This window comes from Dreissena polymorpha, chromosome 7 (genome assembly GCF_020536995.1).
Source record: "Dreissena polymorpha isolate Duluth1 chromosome 7, UMN_Dpol_1.0, whole genome shotgun sequence".
Classification (NCBI taxonomy): Eukaryota; Metazoa; Mollusca; class Bivalvia; order Myida; family Dreissenidae; genus Dreissena; species Dreissena polymorpha.
The window spans coordinates 110026973-110048228 of NC_068361.1; the positions used below are offsets into that span (position 1 = coordinate 110026973).

The 21256-nt window shown below is 37.0% G+C and overlaps 1 protein-coding gene across 2 annotated transcripts in view; it reads right to left on the reverse strand.

Annotated features, from left to right (window-relative positions):
• Window positions 1–257: 257 nt before the first annotated feature.
• LOC127838470 (dyslexia-associated protein KIAA0319-like protein) overlaps window positions 258–21256 on the reverse strand; it is an 87971-nt gene continuing 66972 nt past the window's right edge. The window contains exons 18-26 of one of the 2 annotated variants that reach the window (XM_052366254.1): window positions 18530–18668; window positions 16989–17059; window positions 15487–15590; window positions 8249–8394; window positions 6610–6729; window positions 5828–5924; window positions 5535–5641; window positions 5013–5039; window positions 3765–3895 (exon numbers count right to left, since the gene is read on the reverse strand). In XM_052366254.1, coding sequence (XP_052222214.1) covers window positions 5032–5039; window positions 5535–5641; window positions 5828–5924; window positions 6610–6729; window positions 8249–8394; window positions 15487–15590; window positions 16989–17059; window positions 18530–18668 — 792 coding nt within the window. In that variant the 3' untranslated portion in view covers window positions 3765–3895; window positions 5013–5031. Of the gene's footprint in view, window positions 3896–5012; window positions 5040–5534; window positions 5642–5827; window positions 5925–6609; window positions 6730–8248; window positions 8395–15486; window positions 15591–16988; window positions 17060–18529; window positions 18669–21256 lie in introns of both variants that reach the window. The other variant, XM_052366253.1, reaches the window with a different exon arrangement.

A 21256-nucleotide genomic window follows, 5' to 3' on the forward strand; every position in this document is an offset into this window, starting at 1 on the left:
AAAGATACACCCCTTTGTCACAAAGATACACCCCTTTGTCACAAAGATACACCCCTTTGTCACAAAGATACACCCCTTTGTCACAAAGATACACCCCTTTGTCACAAAGATACACCCCTTTGTCACAAAGATACACCCCTTTGTCACAAAGATACACCCCTTTGTCACAAAGATACACCCCTTTGTCACAAAGATACACCCCTTTGTCACAAAGATACACCCCATTGTCACAAAGATACACCCCTTTGTCACAAAGATACACCCCTTTGTCACAAAGATACACCCCTTTGTCACAAAGATACACCCCTTTGTCACAAAGATACACCCCTTTGTCACAAAGATACACCCCTTTGTCACAAAGATACACCCCTTTGCACATTTTTTTGGGGTAAAGATTGGACAAATTCTTCATTGATTTCTCAGATTTTACCCTTGACTATATTCTTGACCAACAACGTAGGGACTTATTGGTTATAAAGTCAGCACTGAGCATTCTTGTAACTACCGCACAGTTATTTCAAAATAATCTATTTGCTAAAAACTCTGTTTTGACCTTTGACCTAAATTTGTGACCTTGACATTAGACTTAGTGACCTTGACCTTTCACATGACACTTTGTCTCATAATACTGATCACTTTTGCCATGTTTATTGAAAATCCATCCATGCCTGACAAATGTATGCACCAGACAATGTGTTCTGTACAAATTTCCTGAATTTGACCCTTGACCTTGAGATGTGAGCTTTACCTTGCACCTGTTTTTACTTTGAGACATTGATGCTTGATGGCCCCCATCCTGCCCTCAAAGGTGTTTTATAAATTAAATTAATACAGCCTTTTTTCACAAACAAATAAAGATAGAAAAATAAACAAAATAATAATGACTTTGAAATATAACAACAACAAAAAGATTTAGAACCAAATTAATCTCACACCTAATGCAATATGAATGTGTGCATAAACGTTGCATAATAATACACCATAAAAGAAAACCGAATCTCTGAATAAATAATTGTGCAATATCAATGAACAACATAATGTCAACACTGAAATGTTCAAATAAACATGTATGTGTCGGCTTAAACAAATAAGTGAATGACACTTTAGTTGAATTTCAAACTGAATTTCAAACCGCAGGATTTGAGGACATGAAACTAACATCTAACAAAGACTGTTTTCTGACACCTAACCATATCATTGGTCCCTTTTATAGTGATAATATAAATAATGCGGTTACTACAATCCACCAATGCATATGCATCTAATGTAGGTACCAATAAAATTGCATCAAATAAACCGTCAATTTAATCTTACAGGGCAATCTATTTGACATCACGAACTCGCTCATTGACATCACAGACTCACTGGTCAGATGCTCTGTTTGTGGATTATATGTGTCTTGTTCTGAGAAAACTGGGCATTATGCATGTGCGTAAAGTGTCGTCCCAGATTAACCTGTGTAGTCCGCAAAGGCTAATCAAGGATGACACTTTCCACCTAAACTAGATTTTCTGTAAAAAGGGACTTCATTTAAACAAAAAGTACCATTAAAGCGGAAAGTGTCGTCCCTGATTAGCCTGTGCGAACTGCACAGGCCCCTGATTAGCCTGTGTGGACTGCACAGGCTAAATTGGGACGACACTTTACCCACATGCATTTTGCCCAATTTTCACAGAACAAGACACATATTACAATGAGTCAACATATATACAACCCTTCAATAATCTTGTTAAGACTTTTGGCAAAAGCTTTTTAGCCTGTTCATGTATATTGCTTATAAATGTAAACAATAAATAGACAAACAGTGCTTTCTTCAAATATCCTGTTAGACATTTGTCTTTTTTAAAGACAAAACAGACACATTTTAAATAAAACATACTTAATGAATCCATAATTTCAATTTAATAAATAACATAAAAGCAGACAAAGTTGTGTAAGTTATGGAATGAGTAAACATAAAGCATGTAATAATAAACAACAAAAAAATATATAAACAAATGGTTTAGTGAACCTATTTATAATGGATTTCAATGTTGCCCCACATATGGCAAAAGGTTGAATATGCATGAAATGACAAAAGTAACATAATAAGAGTGATGCTTCATAACATGTTCAGACATGGTTGTGTTTGCATTTGTCAATTGTAAGATTTTGTTAAGCCTCTCAAAATAACAAATCATCACATATATATTTAAATAAATTGGGATTGTCTCCCATTCATGAATAGAAGGCAACTAAAACAACTAAGTAAAAACTTTGAAAACATCTTTGCACAAAACATCTCAGCCTCACTATGAAAAAATGAGGTTTAATCCATGTGCTTAAATTACCGTCCCAGTTTAGCCTGTGCAGTCAGCAAATGCTAACCAGCGACGACACTTTTTGTCTTAACTGGATTTTCACACAAAAGTGACTTCCTTTAACCCCTTAAGTGCGGGAACCGAATTTTGAAGGCCTTTGCAAACAGTTTGGATCCAGATGAGACGCCACAGAACGTGGCGTCTCATGAGGATCCAAACTGTTTGCTATTCTGATAATATTCTTTGAAAAAAATCGAAGAAAATGCTAATTTTAGAAATTCAGCAGACAACATTTTAGCAGACGACAAATTTCCCAGCATGCAAAGGGTTAATATAAAAATAACAATAACAATTTAAGCTGAAAGTGTCATCACTGATTAGACTGTACGGACTGCACAGGCTCATCTGGGAAAACACTTTACAAATATGCATTAAGCACCATTTTCCCAAAGTAGAAGGCTCATATCATCAGTGAAAACAACATTTGTACAAAACTGCATGGAAACACCACAATTGTTCACAAATAACCAGTTCAGGGGTAGCTAGAATTGCTGAAATTTTGGCACATTTAAATAATATGTTAAGATACTTATGAACAGGGGTGGCAAATTTAAGTTAAATTATCACGCAGGTTGCCGCAAATTGCCTCTGTTTGCCTCACCGATCTGAAATATATACCAGCACTGGCACGAGTTCTAAAATTGGACTGTTGGCAACTGGATTTGCCTCATTCATGCTTCTTAAAACAGAGGAATAACTTATGTCAATATAACAAATGATAACTGCGTGGAACCTAATGTTTGAGTTTATGATAAAGGCATAGTCCTTGTTTAGGGTGAATATCTATTTATGTTCAAATCTTAATTTATCATAATTAAAATCGAGCACACATCTTATCAAAATACTCAACAAGGAGTATTGCATCATTCGCTAAAATGATACCATAGGCAAAGTCGAAATGAATAATATAGTTACAAAGTTATTACAACTGTTAAATTAAAAGTTAAAAGTTTTAACACTGAAAGAGCCTTTGCATATCTGTCTGACCATAGAGCTAAATATGAACAAATAATCTTACATATAAATTTGCCACCCCTGATTTGAGGCACTTTGTTTACATAAATTATATTTACAATCATATCTACCATACAATCTTCAAAATACCTTACTGTTTAGCAATAAATATAATTTTGATTTAACAAATAACTCTTTGTTTCTTATTCTTCTTACAAAATGCTTTTCATTTAGCCTTATACACCAACACTCCATGCATCAACCACACAACATTATTGTGTTTTTTTAACAAAATTGTGTGCGTATTAAATGACCAACGAAACAACAAAAACATGGATTGTTCCAGGATATTCACATTTTACATCAGTTATTTGTAAAAACAAGTCAGAAATCAAACATCACCACAACCTTTATACAACAGCAGTTAAGATTTCACGTCTTCAGTGAGTTCTTCAAATGTTTATTCACTCCGTTCAATTTTCCAATATGTCCATTAGTCTTTTTATTGTTCAAGAATATAGTTTCTTCTTCACTTGAGAACTCCGAGTCCGACAGCATCAAACTGCTGTTCTGCATTTTACCTGAAATTATAAATACTCCTTTGTTGACCCTTTCCCACTCAGAAACAAAGTGAAAATGGCTATATGCAAACAGCATAAAACCAGAACAGCCTGCGAGTAACTCGCAGTCTGTTCATGTTTTATGCTGTTTGTTGCTCACCAGTATCTAAGGGTGGGATATGAAGCCTTTAAAACTTGAATTTAGTATAAAAGGTCTTTATTTAAACATAACTTTGTAAGGCACTACAAATGTGTCAAAATAGATATCTAAGTGGAAAGGGTTAATACAGACACACTGATAAATAAAAAGTTAAGTAAAGGCTTGATTTCCAGTTATTCGCCCAAACATAAACCATTGTGAAGGTTTGTTTTTCTAAGATTAGAAATTGTGACCTAGTTTTGACACTTGTGAACCAGATTTAAAATTGACCTGTCTAATGTTCATCAAGATTGACTCATAATGTGTCTTCTAGAGTAGTAACAAGATCTCTAAGATTTTACCTGATCATTAGGTTTTAGAACATGCATGACCCATATTTGAACTGGGCCTAGATATTTCCAAGACCGATTTCATCAAGATTGGATAAATAATGTGGCTTCAAGAGTGGCAAAGAGCTAAAAGTTGACACTGCACTACTGGACTCTAGTTAAAGACTGACCACAATAGCTCACCATGATCACTTTATGCTCAGGTGAGCTAAAAAAAGTAAAGATTTTAAACTTTTCTTACAAAAACCCATATTGTCAATTTAAACATGGCCAAAGTTGTAAATCACAGGACGAACATATCAATTACAAATAAGAGCAGGTTTTAACTTAGTATAATTTATGTAACTTAAAGTAGACTTTCATTTTCTGAACAAGTTAGCCTCAAAAGATTCATATTTGTAATGCAAAAATATGGTGTAGAAAAGGCTAGATATTGTAAATTTAAGGTCAGTAATAGAGCAATTTTTAGAAAGATTTTATTTTTAATGTAAAACACAGGCTAAAAACATTCTTTATTGTAAAGAAAATGCTAAAATAAAACAGTTTCTTTAAATAATAACTTGAAAATCAGTAATCAAAAAGAACAGACAAAACAAAGCGATTAATAGCAAAAAAAAACAAGAATGACCAAATAAACTTTTTAACCTACATTGCATAGCTTTGACAAATCACTCATCTAAAATAGAAACACATATAAAATATCTGAATGTCAGAGTTTTTAACTGGCCAATAAGATGCAGATCATTTTTACCCGACATCTCATTTAGAGACAGTTTACTTGCATGTTGTTCACTATTTCAGTCAGTTTAAGGCTTTCAGTCAACCTATTCTCACATTTACTGGGCCTGTCCCACTGCCCACTACTACATGCACATGCTTATTCTAGTATTTGACAACTGGCTTACATGAGAAAGTTATCTTTTTTTTTATAGCAAATATTTATATATATTTAGCAAGCGTAACACTGACCTTGTGTGGCCTTGTTGACATATATTTATTAAGTTCAACACAACATCAAACTGTAAATATTTATCTGAACAATTCATAACATATATGAATTCCAGCATTTCCTCATTTCTATACATTTTTAGCAAATGCTGCCCTTGACCTAGTTCCACCAATCAACAATAATCTATTTTTAGCAACAGTAAAAACTCCTGAAAACCCCAACCTGATTTGAGTTCCAGCGTCTCTTCATCTTTGTCTGCGTCTTGCAGCAGAGAGTAGCGATGTCTCTTCTTTGTAGTTCGACGACAGCCACTGCACCGGCACCTGCACCTATGGAGAGAAATAGTAAATCAACCTCAATCTGGGACTGCAGAGAACATTTGTCGTTTATTTTATTAGGAGCAATCAAATTGGCATGTTTTCAAGCAGTATATGACAACTCAGGAAGAACAGTATAAAACAAACTTACATAAAAACACACAAATTACACTGTTAATGTTTTTCTCTCTAAGTTACCTTTTTCTTTGCCAGCAGAAAATGCAGCCCCATATTGCACCAGTACAGAATATCACAATGAAAAAGCACACTATCACAACGTACAAAATACTCCAATCTGAAACATAGAAAATACAGTAATAATAACTGCACAATAACAAAAGTATGTATTACTTTCAGAATACTCAATGCAATATATGTTTATGGATTAAACGATTATAATATAGTACACAATTTAACATTACAGAAACTATATGCATGAAAAACCGAACATTGGAAAATTCTATTATTTTCTCTATTATCTCTTCAAGTTTCTTGTACTTACTGTTCTTTCTTTTAGAAGAGTATTGGTTAGGTAAAATATGTATATAAAAATAAGAGTGTTGAGCAATGTATTGCCGTTTGAAATCATTCAGCATGGGAACATACTATCAATACTGTATGAGTGATTATCAATTTTCACAAGGAAATGTGTCAGAAGTTTGAATTTTGATATTAATCTCAAAACTCCGTACTGTCCGAAGTCTCTTTACACTGTCCGACCTTATTTATTTTCCATAGCCTCCCCTGTTACGCACATGTAATATTTAAATTAGCAATATGAAATCAATGACAACATCCGTGGAATCTGGGATTCCCTGGTCTCGTCCCAGTTAAATCATCATTGCATAGGACTTTACAGCAGAGCTAGCTGCAATGTCTTGACATTTGGAGTTCTCATAGAATTGTCAGACTTTTAAGTATACATCCTATAGAATTTTGTAATTGCATCTGAGCGTGAAAGGGGAAGTAAGGAGCCCCACCACAGTTAGTCTCCCCGTAGATCCAGTACAGGAAGAGATTGGAGGTCCAGAAGGCCTCACAGATACACCGCTTGGTCTTCATGTCACAATGACCGTGCCCAGAGCAGTTCTTTTGGCATACTACAATGAAAGGGTAGGTATCTTGATCATCCATGTAAATTTTCCCAATTTTTGCCACGAATGTGTTTTCCCCCAGTAATTTACAGTTATACATGGGTTAGTTACCAACCTGTGCTTTTTATGCAGTTTTTTGTTTAATGATAGTAAATTAAGAAATTTTTTATTTCAATCTTAAGTTGATCTCTTCCTGAAATTCAAAGGTATATATTTTATTGCATAAATGTTGGGCAAAAAGTACAAAGGAGAGAATAAATATGTTAAAAAAATTCAAGGGAGACAAATAATATATTCACAAATCAAAAGGAGACAATGTTCACAATATTTAATCAAGACAATTAATATTTCAAAAATTTTAAGGGATATATTAATATGTTTAGAAAATTCAAGGAAACAATTAATATATTAACAAAATTCAAGAAAGAACATAAATATGTTTAAAACAAGAGCTGTCAGAGGACAGCGCGCTCGACTATTTGAGTGCTTGACAGTAAAACGTAAGCCATCATGGAGAGGGGGGGGGGGGGGTATAATGTGGGTGCGTGATCATTTAATAGATGATCTTTCAAAAATAAGAAAACAATTTTTTTTAAGTGGGGGAGGGTTGGGGGGGGGGGTGGGGGAGAGGGGGGGGGGGTATAATGTGGGTGTATGATCATTTAATAGATGATCTTTCAAAACTAAGAAAAAAAAAAAAAATTTGAGGGAGGGGGGGGGCGTGGGGGATGGTTTGGGTGGAGTGCATTGTGGTATGTAAGGTAAGTGTTGTTTTGTCAATTTTTAACATAGATTCATCAATAATATGCATATTCTAAGTATAAAAGGGGCCATAATTCTGTCAAAATGCTTGATACAGTTGTCTGCTCTTGTTTATAGGTTGGGGTCATGTTGGTAAACAAGTATGCAAAATATGAAAGCAATATGTCAAGGGACACAGGAAATATTTGGGGAAGTACGCAAACTTTGACATAGATTTATCAATAATGTGCATATTCTAAGTATAAAAGGGGCAATAATTCTGTCAAAATGTTTGATACAGTTGTCTGCTCTTGTTTATAGGTTGGGGTCATGATTGTTAACAAGTATGCAAAATATGAAAGCAATATGTCAAGGGACACAGGAAATATTTGGGGTAGTACGCAAACTTTTACATAGATTTATCAATAATATGCATATTCTTAGTATAAAAGGGGCCATAATTCTGTCAAAATGCTTGATACAGTTGTCTGCTCTTGTTTATAGGCTGGGGTCATGATGGCAAACCAGTATGCAAAATATAAAAGCAATATGTCAAGGGACATTGAAAATTCTTGGGGTAGTACGCAAACTTTAACATTTGCACGCAAACGGACACGGAACGCCGACACCGGGGTGAGTAGCATAGCTCCACTATATATATTTCATATATAATAGTCGAGCTAAAAATCAAGGGAGCCAATAATTATGTTTAAAAAAAAATAAGGGAGACAATTAATATGTTCACAAAAATTCTAGTTTCAGACCCCCAATCATCTTGGCATACCTAGTGTATCCACACTGGCAGCCTTGTACTCCAGCACATAGGGAGAGGACATGAGCTTCTTCTTGAGCTCTGTCAATGTGGCCACACCATCTCTGTACGTCCTCACATCACGCAGCACATTGATTGCATAAAATTGCACCCTGAGACTAAACAGAAAAACCAATGTGAAAGTTCCACATCATTATGAGCTAAAATGCAAATTTAGTTAAAAATAAATAAATTGTAACCTTGAATCTATTTCTGAATGTCTGAAAGTGTCAAGCACGAATCCCTTACATTTCACACCCATGCGAAAGACTAAAAAAAATTGATAAGACCTTACCCGATTTTACCATCCCTTGTCCTTCTTTAACAAAACAGTAGGAAATACCTTTTATAGAGTTTCATGGTGTTAAAAAAAAAATTAATATGACAATTCTAAATACAATAACATAGCAACTAAATTGTAACCCCTTCTATGAAAACTCATGGTAAAACATTCAATTAAAAGTGAAGAGAGCTCCTTAATCAATACAAACAAGGTGCACTGTTCGACTGGTTCTAAGAATCACGCTTGAAGTTTGTTATGTCACCAGCAAATATAGCAAGTTTGACTGGTCGTGAAAATCTGTTTTATTTTTTAGTTCAATAATCTATTGAATTGTAATAAAGATAAACCAGTCTGTACTTTTTAACAAGAGATGTGTTTGTCAGAAACACAATGCCCCCTATTGCGCCGCTTTGAAGCCATATATTTGACCGTTGACCTTGAAGGATGACCTTGACCTTTCACCACTCAAAATGTGTAGCTCAATGAGATACACATGCATGCCAAATATCAAGTTGCTTTGTTCAATATTAAACAAGAGGGCCAAGATGGCCCTAGTTCGCTCACCTGAGAGGAGACGGTTCATTTAATCTATACCAAACGTCAAACTTGACCTAGATATTGTCCAGACAAACATCCTGGTCAAGTTTCATTATTATTGAACCAAAACTCTGGCGTATGGAGTGTTTTGTTTTTGTAAGATTTTACCTGGTGACCTATATTTTGAGTTGACCCCCCTTACCAAACATCAAACTTTGCTTACAAAAATAAATATATTTACCAAGATTCATAAAATCTGAACAAAATTGTGACCTCTAGAGTGTTTACAAGGATTTTGTATAATATAAGGAAAATTTGGACAATCTAAAGGCAATAATTATGGCATTAATTATGTGATTTTGCTCATTATCAAACTTGACTGAGATCTTTCAGCAACTTTCATAAAGAATGCTCGAGAAGTGTGAATGCTAGAGTGTTTACAAACCGAATGTGGATGAATGGACGGCAGACAAAGACCAATTCTAAAACCTCACCTAAAAAGTGTGTTTCACCGATCTGAGCCATTTTCCAACTTGTCAGAGAAATCAATAAAACCAGTGTATTGACTAAGTTTCATGATGATTAGGCAAAAAATGAGACTGCTTTAGTGTTTGATCACAAGGTTTTTCTCTAGTCACATAAGGAAAACTGCCCCCCCCCCCTGGTGGCCATGTTTTTTTACTGATTGGGACCATTTGCGACCTCATCTGAGATATATATAAAACCAATCATTTCACCAAGTTTCATGATGATTTGGGAAAAAATGTGACTTCTAGAGTGTTCACAAGCTTTTTTTACTATATAAATATAAGAAAACTGCCCCCCCCCCCCTCCGGCAGCCATGTTATTCAACTGACTTAAACCATTTTTTAACTCAACTCTCGTATCAAGGTAACAAATGTTCTGACCAAATTTCATGAAAATTGGGCCAAAAATGTGACTTCTAGAGTGTTCACATGTTTTCACTATATACATATAGAGAAAAATGCCCGGCCCACTGGCGGCCATGTTTTTCACCGATCTGGACTATTTTCAAACTCGTCCGAGATAACAATAAAACCAATGTTTTGTCCAACTTTCATGATGATTGGGCAAAAATTGTGACTTCTAGTGTGTTTACAAGGATTCTCTATAGCCAAATAAGGAAAACTGCCCCGCCCACTGGCGGCCATATTTTTCAACGGACCAGAACCACTTTTGAACTCAACTAACATATCAATAAGACAAACATTTTGACAAAGTTACATGAAGATTGGGCATGGAATGTGACTTCTACAGTGTTTACAAGGTTTTCTTTTTTTTGACCTAGTGACCTAGTTTTTGACCCAGCATGACCCAGTTTCCAACTCAATCGAGATATCATTGGGACAAATCTTCTGACCAAGTTTCATGAAGATCGGACAAAAAATGTGGCCTCTAGAGTGTTTTTTACAAGGTATCTCTATAGCCAAATAAGGAAAACTGCCCCGCCCACTGGCGGCCATGTTTTTCAACAGACCAGATCCACTTTTGAACTCAACCAATATATCATTAAGACAAACATTTTGACAAAGTTTCATGAAGATTGGGCATAAAATGTGACTTCTACAGTGTTTACAAGGTTTATTCTTTTTTTTGACCTAGTGACCTAGTTTTTGACCCGGCATGACCCAGTTTCGAACTGAATCATGATATCATTGGGACAAAGCTTCTGAACAAGTTGCATGACGATCGGAAAAGAAGTGTGCCCTCTAGAAAATACACTGTATTATTATAAAAACATTAATAGTCAAAGGGGAGTAACTACTGTAAACTTATACAATATTTAGAAGAGTTGTCTCGCATGTTACATGACCTTAATTCATGAATGTTTACTAGCCTTTTCACTATATAAATATAAGGAAAACTGCCCGTCCCCTGTCAACCATGTTTTTCAACGGACCGGAACCATTTTCGAACTCAACTCTCATATCAAGAAAACAAATGTTCTGACCAAATTTCAAGAAAATTGGGCCAAAAATGTGACTTCTAGAGTGTTCACATGTTTTCACTATATACATATAGAGAAAAATGCCCTGCCCAGTGGCGGCCATGTTTTTTCACCGATCTGGACCATTTTCAAACTCGTCCGAGAAATCAATAAAACCATTGTTTTGACCAACTTTAATGCCAATTGGCAAAAATTGTGACTTCTAGAGTGTTTACAAGGTTTCTCTATAGCCAAATAAGGAAAACTGCCCCGCCCACTGGCGGCCATGTTTTTCAACGAACCGGAACCACTTTTGAACTCAACCAACACATCATTAAGACAAACATTTTGACAAAGTGACATGAAGATTGGGCATGAAATGTGACTTCTACAGTGTTTACAAGTTTTTTCCTTTTTTTGACCTAGTGACCTAGTTTTTGACCCGGCACGACCCAGTTTCAAACTCGACCGAGATTTCATTTGGACAAAGCTTCTGACCAAGTTTCATAACGATTGGACAATATATGTGGCTTCTAGAGTGTTTACAAGCAAATGTGGATGGAAGGACAAACGACGGACAAAGACCGGTCACAAAAGCTCACGTGAGCAATCAGGTGAGCTAAAAAGTTATGATAAAACTTTAAGGAATGTTAAAGTTATAGGAAAGAAAAATACAATGATATTCGACCTTTGACCTTGAAGGTTGACCTTGACCTTTCACTGCTAAAAATGTGCAGCTGTAGAGAAGTCAGTAAGATATTGAATGGAGAAATGAATTTTGTGTGTGTAATTTTTACCTTTGACTTTGCAGGATGACCTTGACCTTTCACCACTCAAAATGTGCAGCTCCACGAGATACACATGCGGCCAAATATGAAGTTGCTGTGTTCAATATTTAAAAAGTTATGATAAAACTTTAACGAAGGTTAAAGTTTTAGAAAAGTAAAAATACAATGACATTTGACCTTTGACCTTGAAGGATGACCTCGGCCTTGACTTTTCACCACTCAAAATGAGCAGCTACATGAGATACACATGCATGGTAAATATCAAGTTGCTATGTTCAATATTGCAAAAGTTATCAAACTTTAACCAAGGTTAAAGTTTTGGGACAGAATGACAGACAGACAGGACAAAAACAATATACCCCCGATCTATCGATCAGGGGACATAAAACATATTCCTTGTTTCTTTTTCATTTTCAAAAATACACATTTTTACTTTTGTTTTTGTCAGACACAAGGTCTGACAGTTTCGGGAAGAATACTGGACCTCAGCAAATGTTATAGGTAATGTCTGAGGTCAGACGTCTTTCTCATGGGTTGCATTTCAAACAAGTCCTGATTAAAATGTGATATTTTTTCTGAGACTAATTAAACAGATCATTGAAATTTGATGTTCAAACTAAGAAAGGCCAAAGGCAGTCATTAATCATCACTTTATTGGCTTGGTGGCGAGATCATTTGAACAACCAAGTTATTGCTTTATGTTTAAGGTCTGCATGTTATCTCGAAAATATGATGCCTGAACTGATAACAATTCCTTGATCCCACATACAAGTACTAAATTATTTAGCAATTTCTGAGTCCTACTGGTATTTCTTATAACAGTAATGCCATAATGGCATTTGTAATTTATAATATCCATGTCAATCACTTGTTACAAGGCATTCCAAGAGACAGCTATATCTCCTGCCAAGATTTGTTTGACCTTGAACTGGTGACCTTGATCCTTGACCTTGATTTTCAAGTAGGGATCAAATCCAGTGCCCATATTGACCAACCAATTCTTAGATGTCATAACAAGAAACCGTCGGAGACGGGTGCTGCTCCCCAAAGTTTTTTTTTGTCACAATAATCACTATATTTCCAGATAAAAGGAAACGTCTTGAGGGCACAGTAGTTGGGGGGACAATATTTTTTTTAATATTAAATTTCAAAGGGCCATAACTCTGTGAAAAATTATCCGACCAGAACCCGCTGATAATATGCACATCTCCTTTTGGTAGTGAAGCTTCCCATAAAGTTTCATTGAATTCCGGTCATTAGTTGCTGAGAAATAGCACGGACAAGAATTGCACTATATGTACAGTTAATGGAAAATTTCAAAGGGCCATAACTCTGTGAAAAATCATCCGACCAGAACCCGCTGATAATATGCACATCTCCTGTTGGTAGTGAAGCTTCCCATAAAGATTAATAGAATTATGGTCAACAGTTGCTGAGAAATAGCCCGGACAAGAATTGCACTATATGTACAGTTAATGGAAAATTTCAAAGGGCCATAACTCTGTGAAAAATCATCCGACCAGAGCCCGCTGATAATATCCCGCTGATAATATGCACATCTCCTCTTGGCAGTGAAGCTTCCCATAAAGGTTCATTGAATTCCGGTCATTAGTTGCTGAGGAATAGCCCGGACAAAATTGTGCACAGACGGACACACGGACGGATGGACGGATGGACAGACGAAGCGGCGACTATATGCTCCCCCCAAAATTTTTTGGGGAGCATAATAAAGATTAGAATTAGAACTAGAGCTTTGTCACCGATGTGAGGAATACCCCCCCATGCCGCATTGACACATACTATTTTGCGTGTCACAAAAAACAGCGGACACGATGCTCAATTTTTAAAACGCACTAAGTGACCCCTTGACCTAGTTTTTGACCCAGAAAGGCCCATGTTCTAACTTGGCCTTAAGATCATCTCCATTACAGTTCTGACCAAGTTTGGTGAAGATCTGATGTAAACTACATGAATTAGAGAGCAGATACCATGCTGAATGTTAAAAAACGCGCAAAGTGACCCCGTGACCTAGTTTTAGGCCCAGAATGGCCCATGTTCAAACTTGTCCCAGAGATCATTTAGATAAAACTTGTGACCAAGTTTGGTGAGGATTGGATGAAAACTACTTGAATTAGAGAGCGGACAACATGGTGAGGTTTAAAACGCACTAAGATACCCCGTGACCTAGTTTTTAAACCAGCATGACCCATATTCAAACTTGACCTAGACATCATCTAGATACAACTTCTGACCAAGTTTGATGAAGATTGGATGAAAACTACTTGAATTAGAAAGCGGTCAACATTGTGATGTTAAAAACGCACTAAGTGACCCAGTGACCTTGTTTTTGACCCGGCATGACCCATATTCAAACTTGCCCTAGACATTATCAAGATACAACTTCTGACCAATTTTGGTGAAGATTGGATAAAAACTACTTGAATTAGAGAGCGGACAACATGGTGAAGTTTAAAACACACTAAGTGACCCCGTGACCTCGTTTTTGACCCGGCATGACCCATCTTCGAACTTGACCTACACATAATTTAGTTACAACTTCTGACCATGTTTGGTGAAGATCGGATTTAAACTACTTGAATTAGAGACCAGACACCATGCTCAATGTGTAAAACGTACTAAGTGACCCTGTGACCTAGTTTTTTATCTGGAATGGCCCATGTTCGAACTTGGCCTTCAAATCATCTAGATAAAACTTCTGCCCAAGTTTGGTGAAGATCGGATGAAAACTACTTGAATAAGAGAGAGGACACCATGCTGAATGTTAAAAAACGCACTAAGTGACCCCGTGACCTAGTTTTTGACCCGGCAAAGCCCATGTTCAAACTTGACCTTGACATCATGTAGATACAACTTCTGACCAAGTTTGGTGAAGATGGGATGAAAACTACTTGAATTAGAGAGCGGACACCATGCTGAATGTTAAAAAACGCACTAAGTGACCCTGTGACCTAGTTTATGACCCGACAAGGCCCATGTTCTAACTTGGCCTTAAGATCATCTAGATGCAACTTCTGACCAAGTTTGGTGAAGATCGGATGAAAACTACTTGAATAAGAGAACGGACAACATGCTGAATGTTTAAAATGCACTAAGTGACCCCGTGACCTAGTTTTTGACCCGGCAAGGCCCATGTTCAAACTTGGCCTGGACATCATGTAGATACAACTTCTGGCCAAGTTTGGTGAAGATCGGATGAAAACTACTTGAATTAGAGAGCGGACACTTAATACGGACCGACAGACAGACCGACCGACAAGTTCACTCCTATATACCCCCCTAAACTTCTTGTGTGGGGGTATAATAAAGAAACATTCCTCTAGTGTTTGCATATGCACAAGGTACCACTGGTGATTATGTCATCAACAATTTTTTTTCGGGAAAAATGATGTAGATGGAGGTGGTTAATACCAGGTTTTCTCAGAATTAAAGCAATTCTTGACTATTCCAGTTTAAAGAATATTCTTCATCTTTAAACTTAAGTCTTAGAATTTGTTTGGTGAATACGGGCCCATCTGCAAGGAAGCAATCACCTACATGATATCATTGCAACTTCCATCATAGTTACTAAAGTAGTGTTGCACTCAAGCCGTCATTTCCAGAACAAAATTGAATCCTCCATTAAAAAACAACTTACTTCCCAGATTGTGGGTTCACACTCATGCCCTGAATACTGATCTGCAACTCCCCAAGTTCAGGTTGCTTAGGTAACAGAAGCGCTAACTGCCCCTCCAGATTTTTCTGTAAACAAAGCAGTGTAACTCTGTTGAACTATTTATTTCCTAGTTCTTAAATATGCAAAAATGGAGTCATGATTTTGCTCATTCATTCCAGTGTATCTTAAGAACTACCCCAGTATTAGGTCATGAACCACTGTGAGAAATTTTGAACTTGCAGTCACTCAATGTTGTTAGAAAATTCAAGAGCACACATGTAAAACAAGGCTATAGACCTTTGATGACCGCAGACAGTTTTATCTTGCATGCTATTAATTGGTTATGTGTTTCAGATAACTAGTTACAATTTTAGACTCAAATGCAATCCGAGGTTCTTGCGGTGCTGAGGTACTGCACACAATAATCATGATAACACACGATGTGTCTCTATTTTAGTTTATAACAACATAGAACCTGGTTCAACATGTACACCTGAGCCTTGCTTTGGGAAAACAGGGTTTAATGCATGTGCTTTAGTGTTACTTTCCCCTTTTATTAATTTTTTCTTTAAACAAAGTTTTTTCTTAGCGAAAATACAGTTAAAGCTAAAAAAAGAGTCGAACCTGATTAGCCTTTGCAGTCCGCACTAGCATTAAGCCCAGTTTGCAGTCCGCACTAGCATTAAGCCCAGTTTTTGCAGTCAACACTAGCATTAAGCCCAGTTTTTGCAGTCCGCACTAGCATTAAGCCCAGTTTGCAGTCCGCACTAGCATTAAGCCCAGTTTGCAGTCCGCACTAGCATTAAGCCCAGTTTGCAGTCCGCACTAGCATTAAGCCCAGTTTGCAGTCCGCACTAGCATTAAGCCCAGTAGTCCGCACTAGCATTAAGCCAAGTCCGCACTAGCATTAAGCCCAGTCCACACTAGCATTAAGCCCAGTCCGCACTAGCATTAAGCCCAGTCCACACTAGCATTAATCCCAGTTTGCACTAGCATTAAGCCCAGTCCGCACTAGCATTAAGCCCAGTCCACACTAGCATTAAGCCCAGTCCGCACTAGCATTAAGCCCAGTCCGCACTAGCATTAAGCCCAGTCCGCACTAGCATTAAGCCCAGTCCCCACTAGCATTAAGCCCAGTCCGCACTAGCATTAAGCCCAGTCCACACTAGCATTAAGCCCACAGTCCACACTAGCATTAAGCCCACAGTCCACACTAGCATTAAGCCAAGTCCGCACTAGCATTAAGCCCAGTCTGCACTTGCACTAAGCCCAGTCCGCACTAGCATTAAGCCCACAGTCCACACTAGCATTAAGCCCAGTCCGCACTAGCACTAAGCCCAGTCCGCACTAGCACTAAGCCCAGTCCACACTAGCATTAAGCCCACAGTCCACACTAGCATTAAGCCCAGTCCCCACTAGCATTGAGCCCAGTTTTTCCAGAGTGAGATCCTACAGTTACAAAAGATGACTACAATGGGTTGTACCTCGTTTTCTTGGGTGAATTCTGTGATATCAGCTTCCAGCTCCAATTCCATCAGGTCTTTCTTGTGAGGATCTGAAGACAGTACAATGTGAATGCAAATGCAAAAGTTAAATGCATGGGTTAATAGTCTTATTATAATATTGGACTTTTTTCAATCCTTTTTGACATTTAACACCCGATCACTGGGATATAAGTTGTCCGTTTACACTGGGCACATTATGCAGTCACAGCACATTGTCTTATTTCCCTCACAGGTGCCCATACTCCTGGGTGGAGAGGAGCAATCATTGGATTAATTTTTTGCTCAGGAAATATCTGTGGTCTGAGCGGGATTCCAACCAGGACCTTCCGATTCTTAGACCAGCATCCTACCACTACACCACGGTCCCATGTGAAGAGTTTTATTTTTATATTCCAGCCAATTTGATTTGATAACAACCCATCATATAAACATAAGCTTTATACAAGAACTATATTCACCCTTATTTATTTGATAAGTATTTTACGATTGTTATTTAATTCAATACGCTTGTTCTGATTGTTTGCTGTTTTTTAACAGTACATGTATTTCTGCCACACCACTGGAATCATTTAACTTACTCACACTTTTCTGTAACCAGCTCTTAGTTCACATACATATGCAAGTTACTGACAACTGCCTTTATTGCATCAGAGGAAGGGGGCAAAATGGCCATAGAAATGATTGCATGATCAATCACCAGGCCAGGAATCGCACCCGTTATTCTGGATTTGTAGGCCAGCACTCTACCAACTGAGCTAGCGGGCCCTGTTCATTAGCAATAGTGGTAACAAGCTTTTTTCTTTAATTTGGCCCAATAGTTTTTTAGTTTCAAACTCGGCTCAGATATCATTGGGACATTTTTATTTTTTTATTTCGACCTTGCGGTCAAGGAAAACCTATGAAAGCGCAAGCACTTATTTCCAATGGGGTCTTAGGTTTTTGCTGAAGAGACAGCATAAAAAGAGACAGTATTGAGTTACAAGGAATCCAGGTTCGATACCCTAATTCTTTGCGAATAGATCTCTTGGTTATTTTACATGTGCAGTGTATAGAACCGATACACACGAGAATTACCTGGGTTTCATACCAATACATCTCTAGTTGGGTGGGAAACACTTGGAAGTATTTCTGAAATTTCCAGTGCCCCGGCTCGAAATTGACAAAGCTTCTGACCAAGATTCATGAAGATCAGACAATAAATGAGGGCTTTTGAGTGTCAACAAAGCAAATGTTGACAACGCACCACAGAAAAAAGGCGATCACAAAAGCTGACAAGAGAACATGTAGATAACCCTTTAAAACGCACTAAGACGCATTGGAAAATAATGTCAAATAAAACCTTTCTTACTAGATTTGATCAATTTTATAGGCTTCATTACCAACCCAAGGATACTAATTAGCAGCAAACAGCATAAAACAAGTAAGCAAGTTACTTGCAGGCTGTTCTGGTGTTATGCTGTTTGCACATAGCCATTTTTACTTTGCTCTTGAGCAGGAAAATGTAAACAGAGTGACCCTACCTTCTTTGACCAGCAGAGAGGCTCTATCACTGCTACTGAATCCCCCCTCATCCACCACTGTAAGGTTGAACACATAATGCCCAGCCACAAGGTTCACCAGCTGCAGAACCGCCTGGTGGTCACTGCTGTTCAGCACATCCTGCACAAACATGTGGGGATTTAGGATAAAGCAGGAAATCATAAGAGCCAAGAAAATTGGTCTTAATGCATGTGTGTAAAGTGTTGTCCAAGATTACGGTAGACTGCATAGGCTTAATCTGGGACGACACTTTAAGCACATGCATTTAGCCCAGTTTTTAGATGGGCGCTTTAGCGCCCGTCTAAAGTGCTTAGTGTGAAATTCAGGTCGATACGGCCTAGGTATGATTAACCCAATACCAGCTTGCGTATCCGCGCAAGAAAGAGTTGTATAATTTATGCAAGAGGTTTGAGTTCTCCAATTATGTGTATTCACAAATGGAAACATTATATTAATATCGTGTTACTTTCAATATTTTCGAACGGTGTTTAATAGAAAAAAATCAATAAACAATAATCGTATTGTACGTGTCGCGGAGGAGATTGTTTATGAATGATTAAAATAGTTCACTTTCTGCTGCGTGTGCGTGACATAGTATTTTCGCTCAGCTCATTCATAAATCTGAGGCTGGCGATAAACAAAGGGGAGTCCGTGTGAGAATAACGCAGTAGTATAAGGTTACGCTTGTTTATATTCACAGGTCTCAATTAATAATACGTTGACCACGAGTTCAACAATTATTACAGGGATACGATAGACAACATACAAAAATGTTTCATTATCGCTGAAACTGTTAAAAAACATTTAAATATAACAATAATATTCTCTAAAAAATGTAGTCTTGCTGTTTTGAAATAAGGTTTGGAATTTTGTTTTCTAAATAACTTAATTCAAAACACAAGTTAAATTATAGAGTTTTTTACTTGTTAGTCGCATATTTACCGCATTATAATGTGTGTTATAATAGGCAAACCATACATTAGTAAAATTCAATCTGCCTTCGCACATAGAAGGAATGGGTCAATTAGATGCTGCGTTTCCTTTGCTTACTTCAGTTAGAGTTCAATTATTTACGTAATAGCAATCACAAGGCTCCGACTTCAAAGGATTTGCGGAGCGTTCTTACATAATTAAAGTCGAAGTCGCATGGTATTTGCGTTTTGCGTCCTATTTGGTCACGTGGTTCTTTTTCCCGGTTGTTTTGGCATTCATGATATGAGGCTATTAATAGATGCGCCTGTCGATAAACAAAGGAAAGTTTACGGGTTATAACAACGCAATAGGTTACGCTCTCGCATACAACTCAATGACGTAGTACAGGTCGTAAATTGAGAGATTCGGGAAAAAGTTGACGCTTATTTATATTCTCAATTTATAAAACGTTGAACATAAGTTCAAATATGACTTCAGCGATACGATAGACAACATTTTTTTTTCATAATTGCTAAACCCGAATATAACAAACAATTGATAATAATAATACGAATGCAATAGTAGAAGGTTAGTAGAAGGTTAAGCTTGTTTATATTCACAGTTTTCAATACATAGACAGTTGGATATGAGTTCATCAATTACTACAGGCATACTATAGGCAACCTCGAAAATGCTTTTTAATCGCTAAAACCGAAAACAACTTAATATATTATATTAAATATATTTATAGCAATAAATGTCTTAAAAATGTAGTCGGCGTATACGCTGACTTTGAAATAAAGTTAGCAATTTACTTTTCTAAATAATTAAATACAATTAAACAAAAGTTAAACTATTGTGTTGTGTTTTTCACTTGTAAGCTGCATATTCACCGCATGAAATGTGTGTTAGCATTGTCAAACCACACATTAGTGTGAGTAAATAAAAAACATACTACGGGAGAGCACTTCATATGTGTCCTCATATGCCTTGTTATGAGTATCTTTCTTCACTATCGAAATATATTGTATGTTTTTATTTTATTTAAACGCAGTTTTCTTTCGACACATTTAAATCACACGTCAATAGCGCCGTCATGCGAAAACGGGTCTTATGCGTTTCGGCAAGCGTTTGTTAAACCCAACATGTGCTTTTGCGCAGTCAGGCCATAGGGGATGATGTTCGCTTTAAAATCACTCAATATGTTATGTTTCTCCTTACCAGAAGGAGGGATAGCTGAGTGGGCTATTTATATGATGGACGCATATCTAATAAGACCCATTTTCGCATGACGAGGGTCATTACAAATCTCATTGCGAATTGAAAATGCCACATTTAAGAACAATGCTTTTTGATACAAAATTGAATTGAAAATAGCAAACTTATTAATAATGGCAGCCTATCCACACATTAAAGGGATCTTTTCACGCTTTGGTAAATTGACAAAATTGAAAAAAGTTGTTTCAGATTCGTTAGTTTTCGTTTTAGTTATGATATTTGTGAGGAAACAGTAATACTGAACATTAACCATGCTCTAATATAGCCATTATATGCATCTTTTGACGATTTTAAAACCTAAAAATTATAAAGCGTTGCAACGCGAAACGATTGAATAATTTGGAGAGTTCTGTTTTTGTCGTTAAATTTTGTGAAACTACGAAGATTGCTTATATAAGGTATAAAATACGTCAAGAATGTGTACTCGGCGGAATAGCTCAGTAGGCTAAAGCGTTTTTACTTCAGGACTCTGGCAGGACTCCAGGGGTCACTGGTTCGAAACCTGATCCGGGCAATGT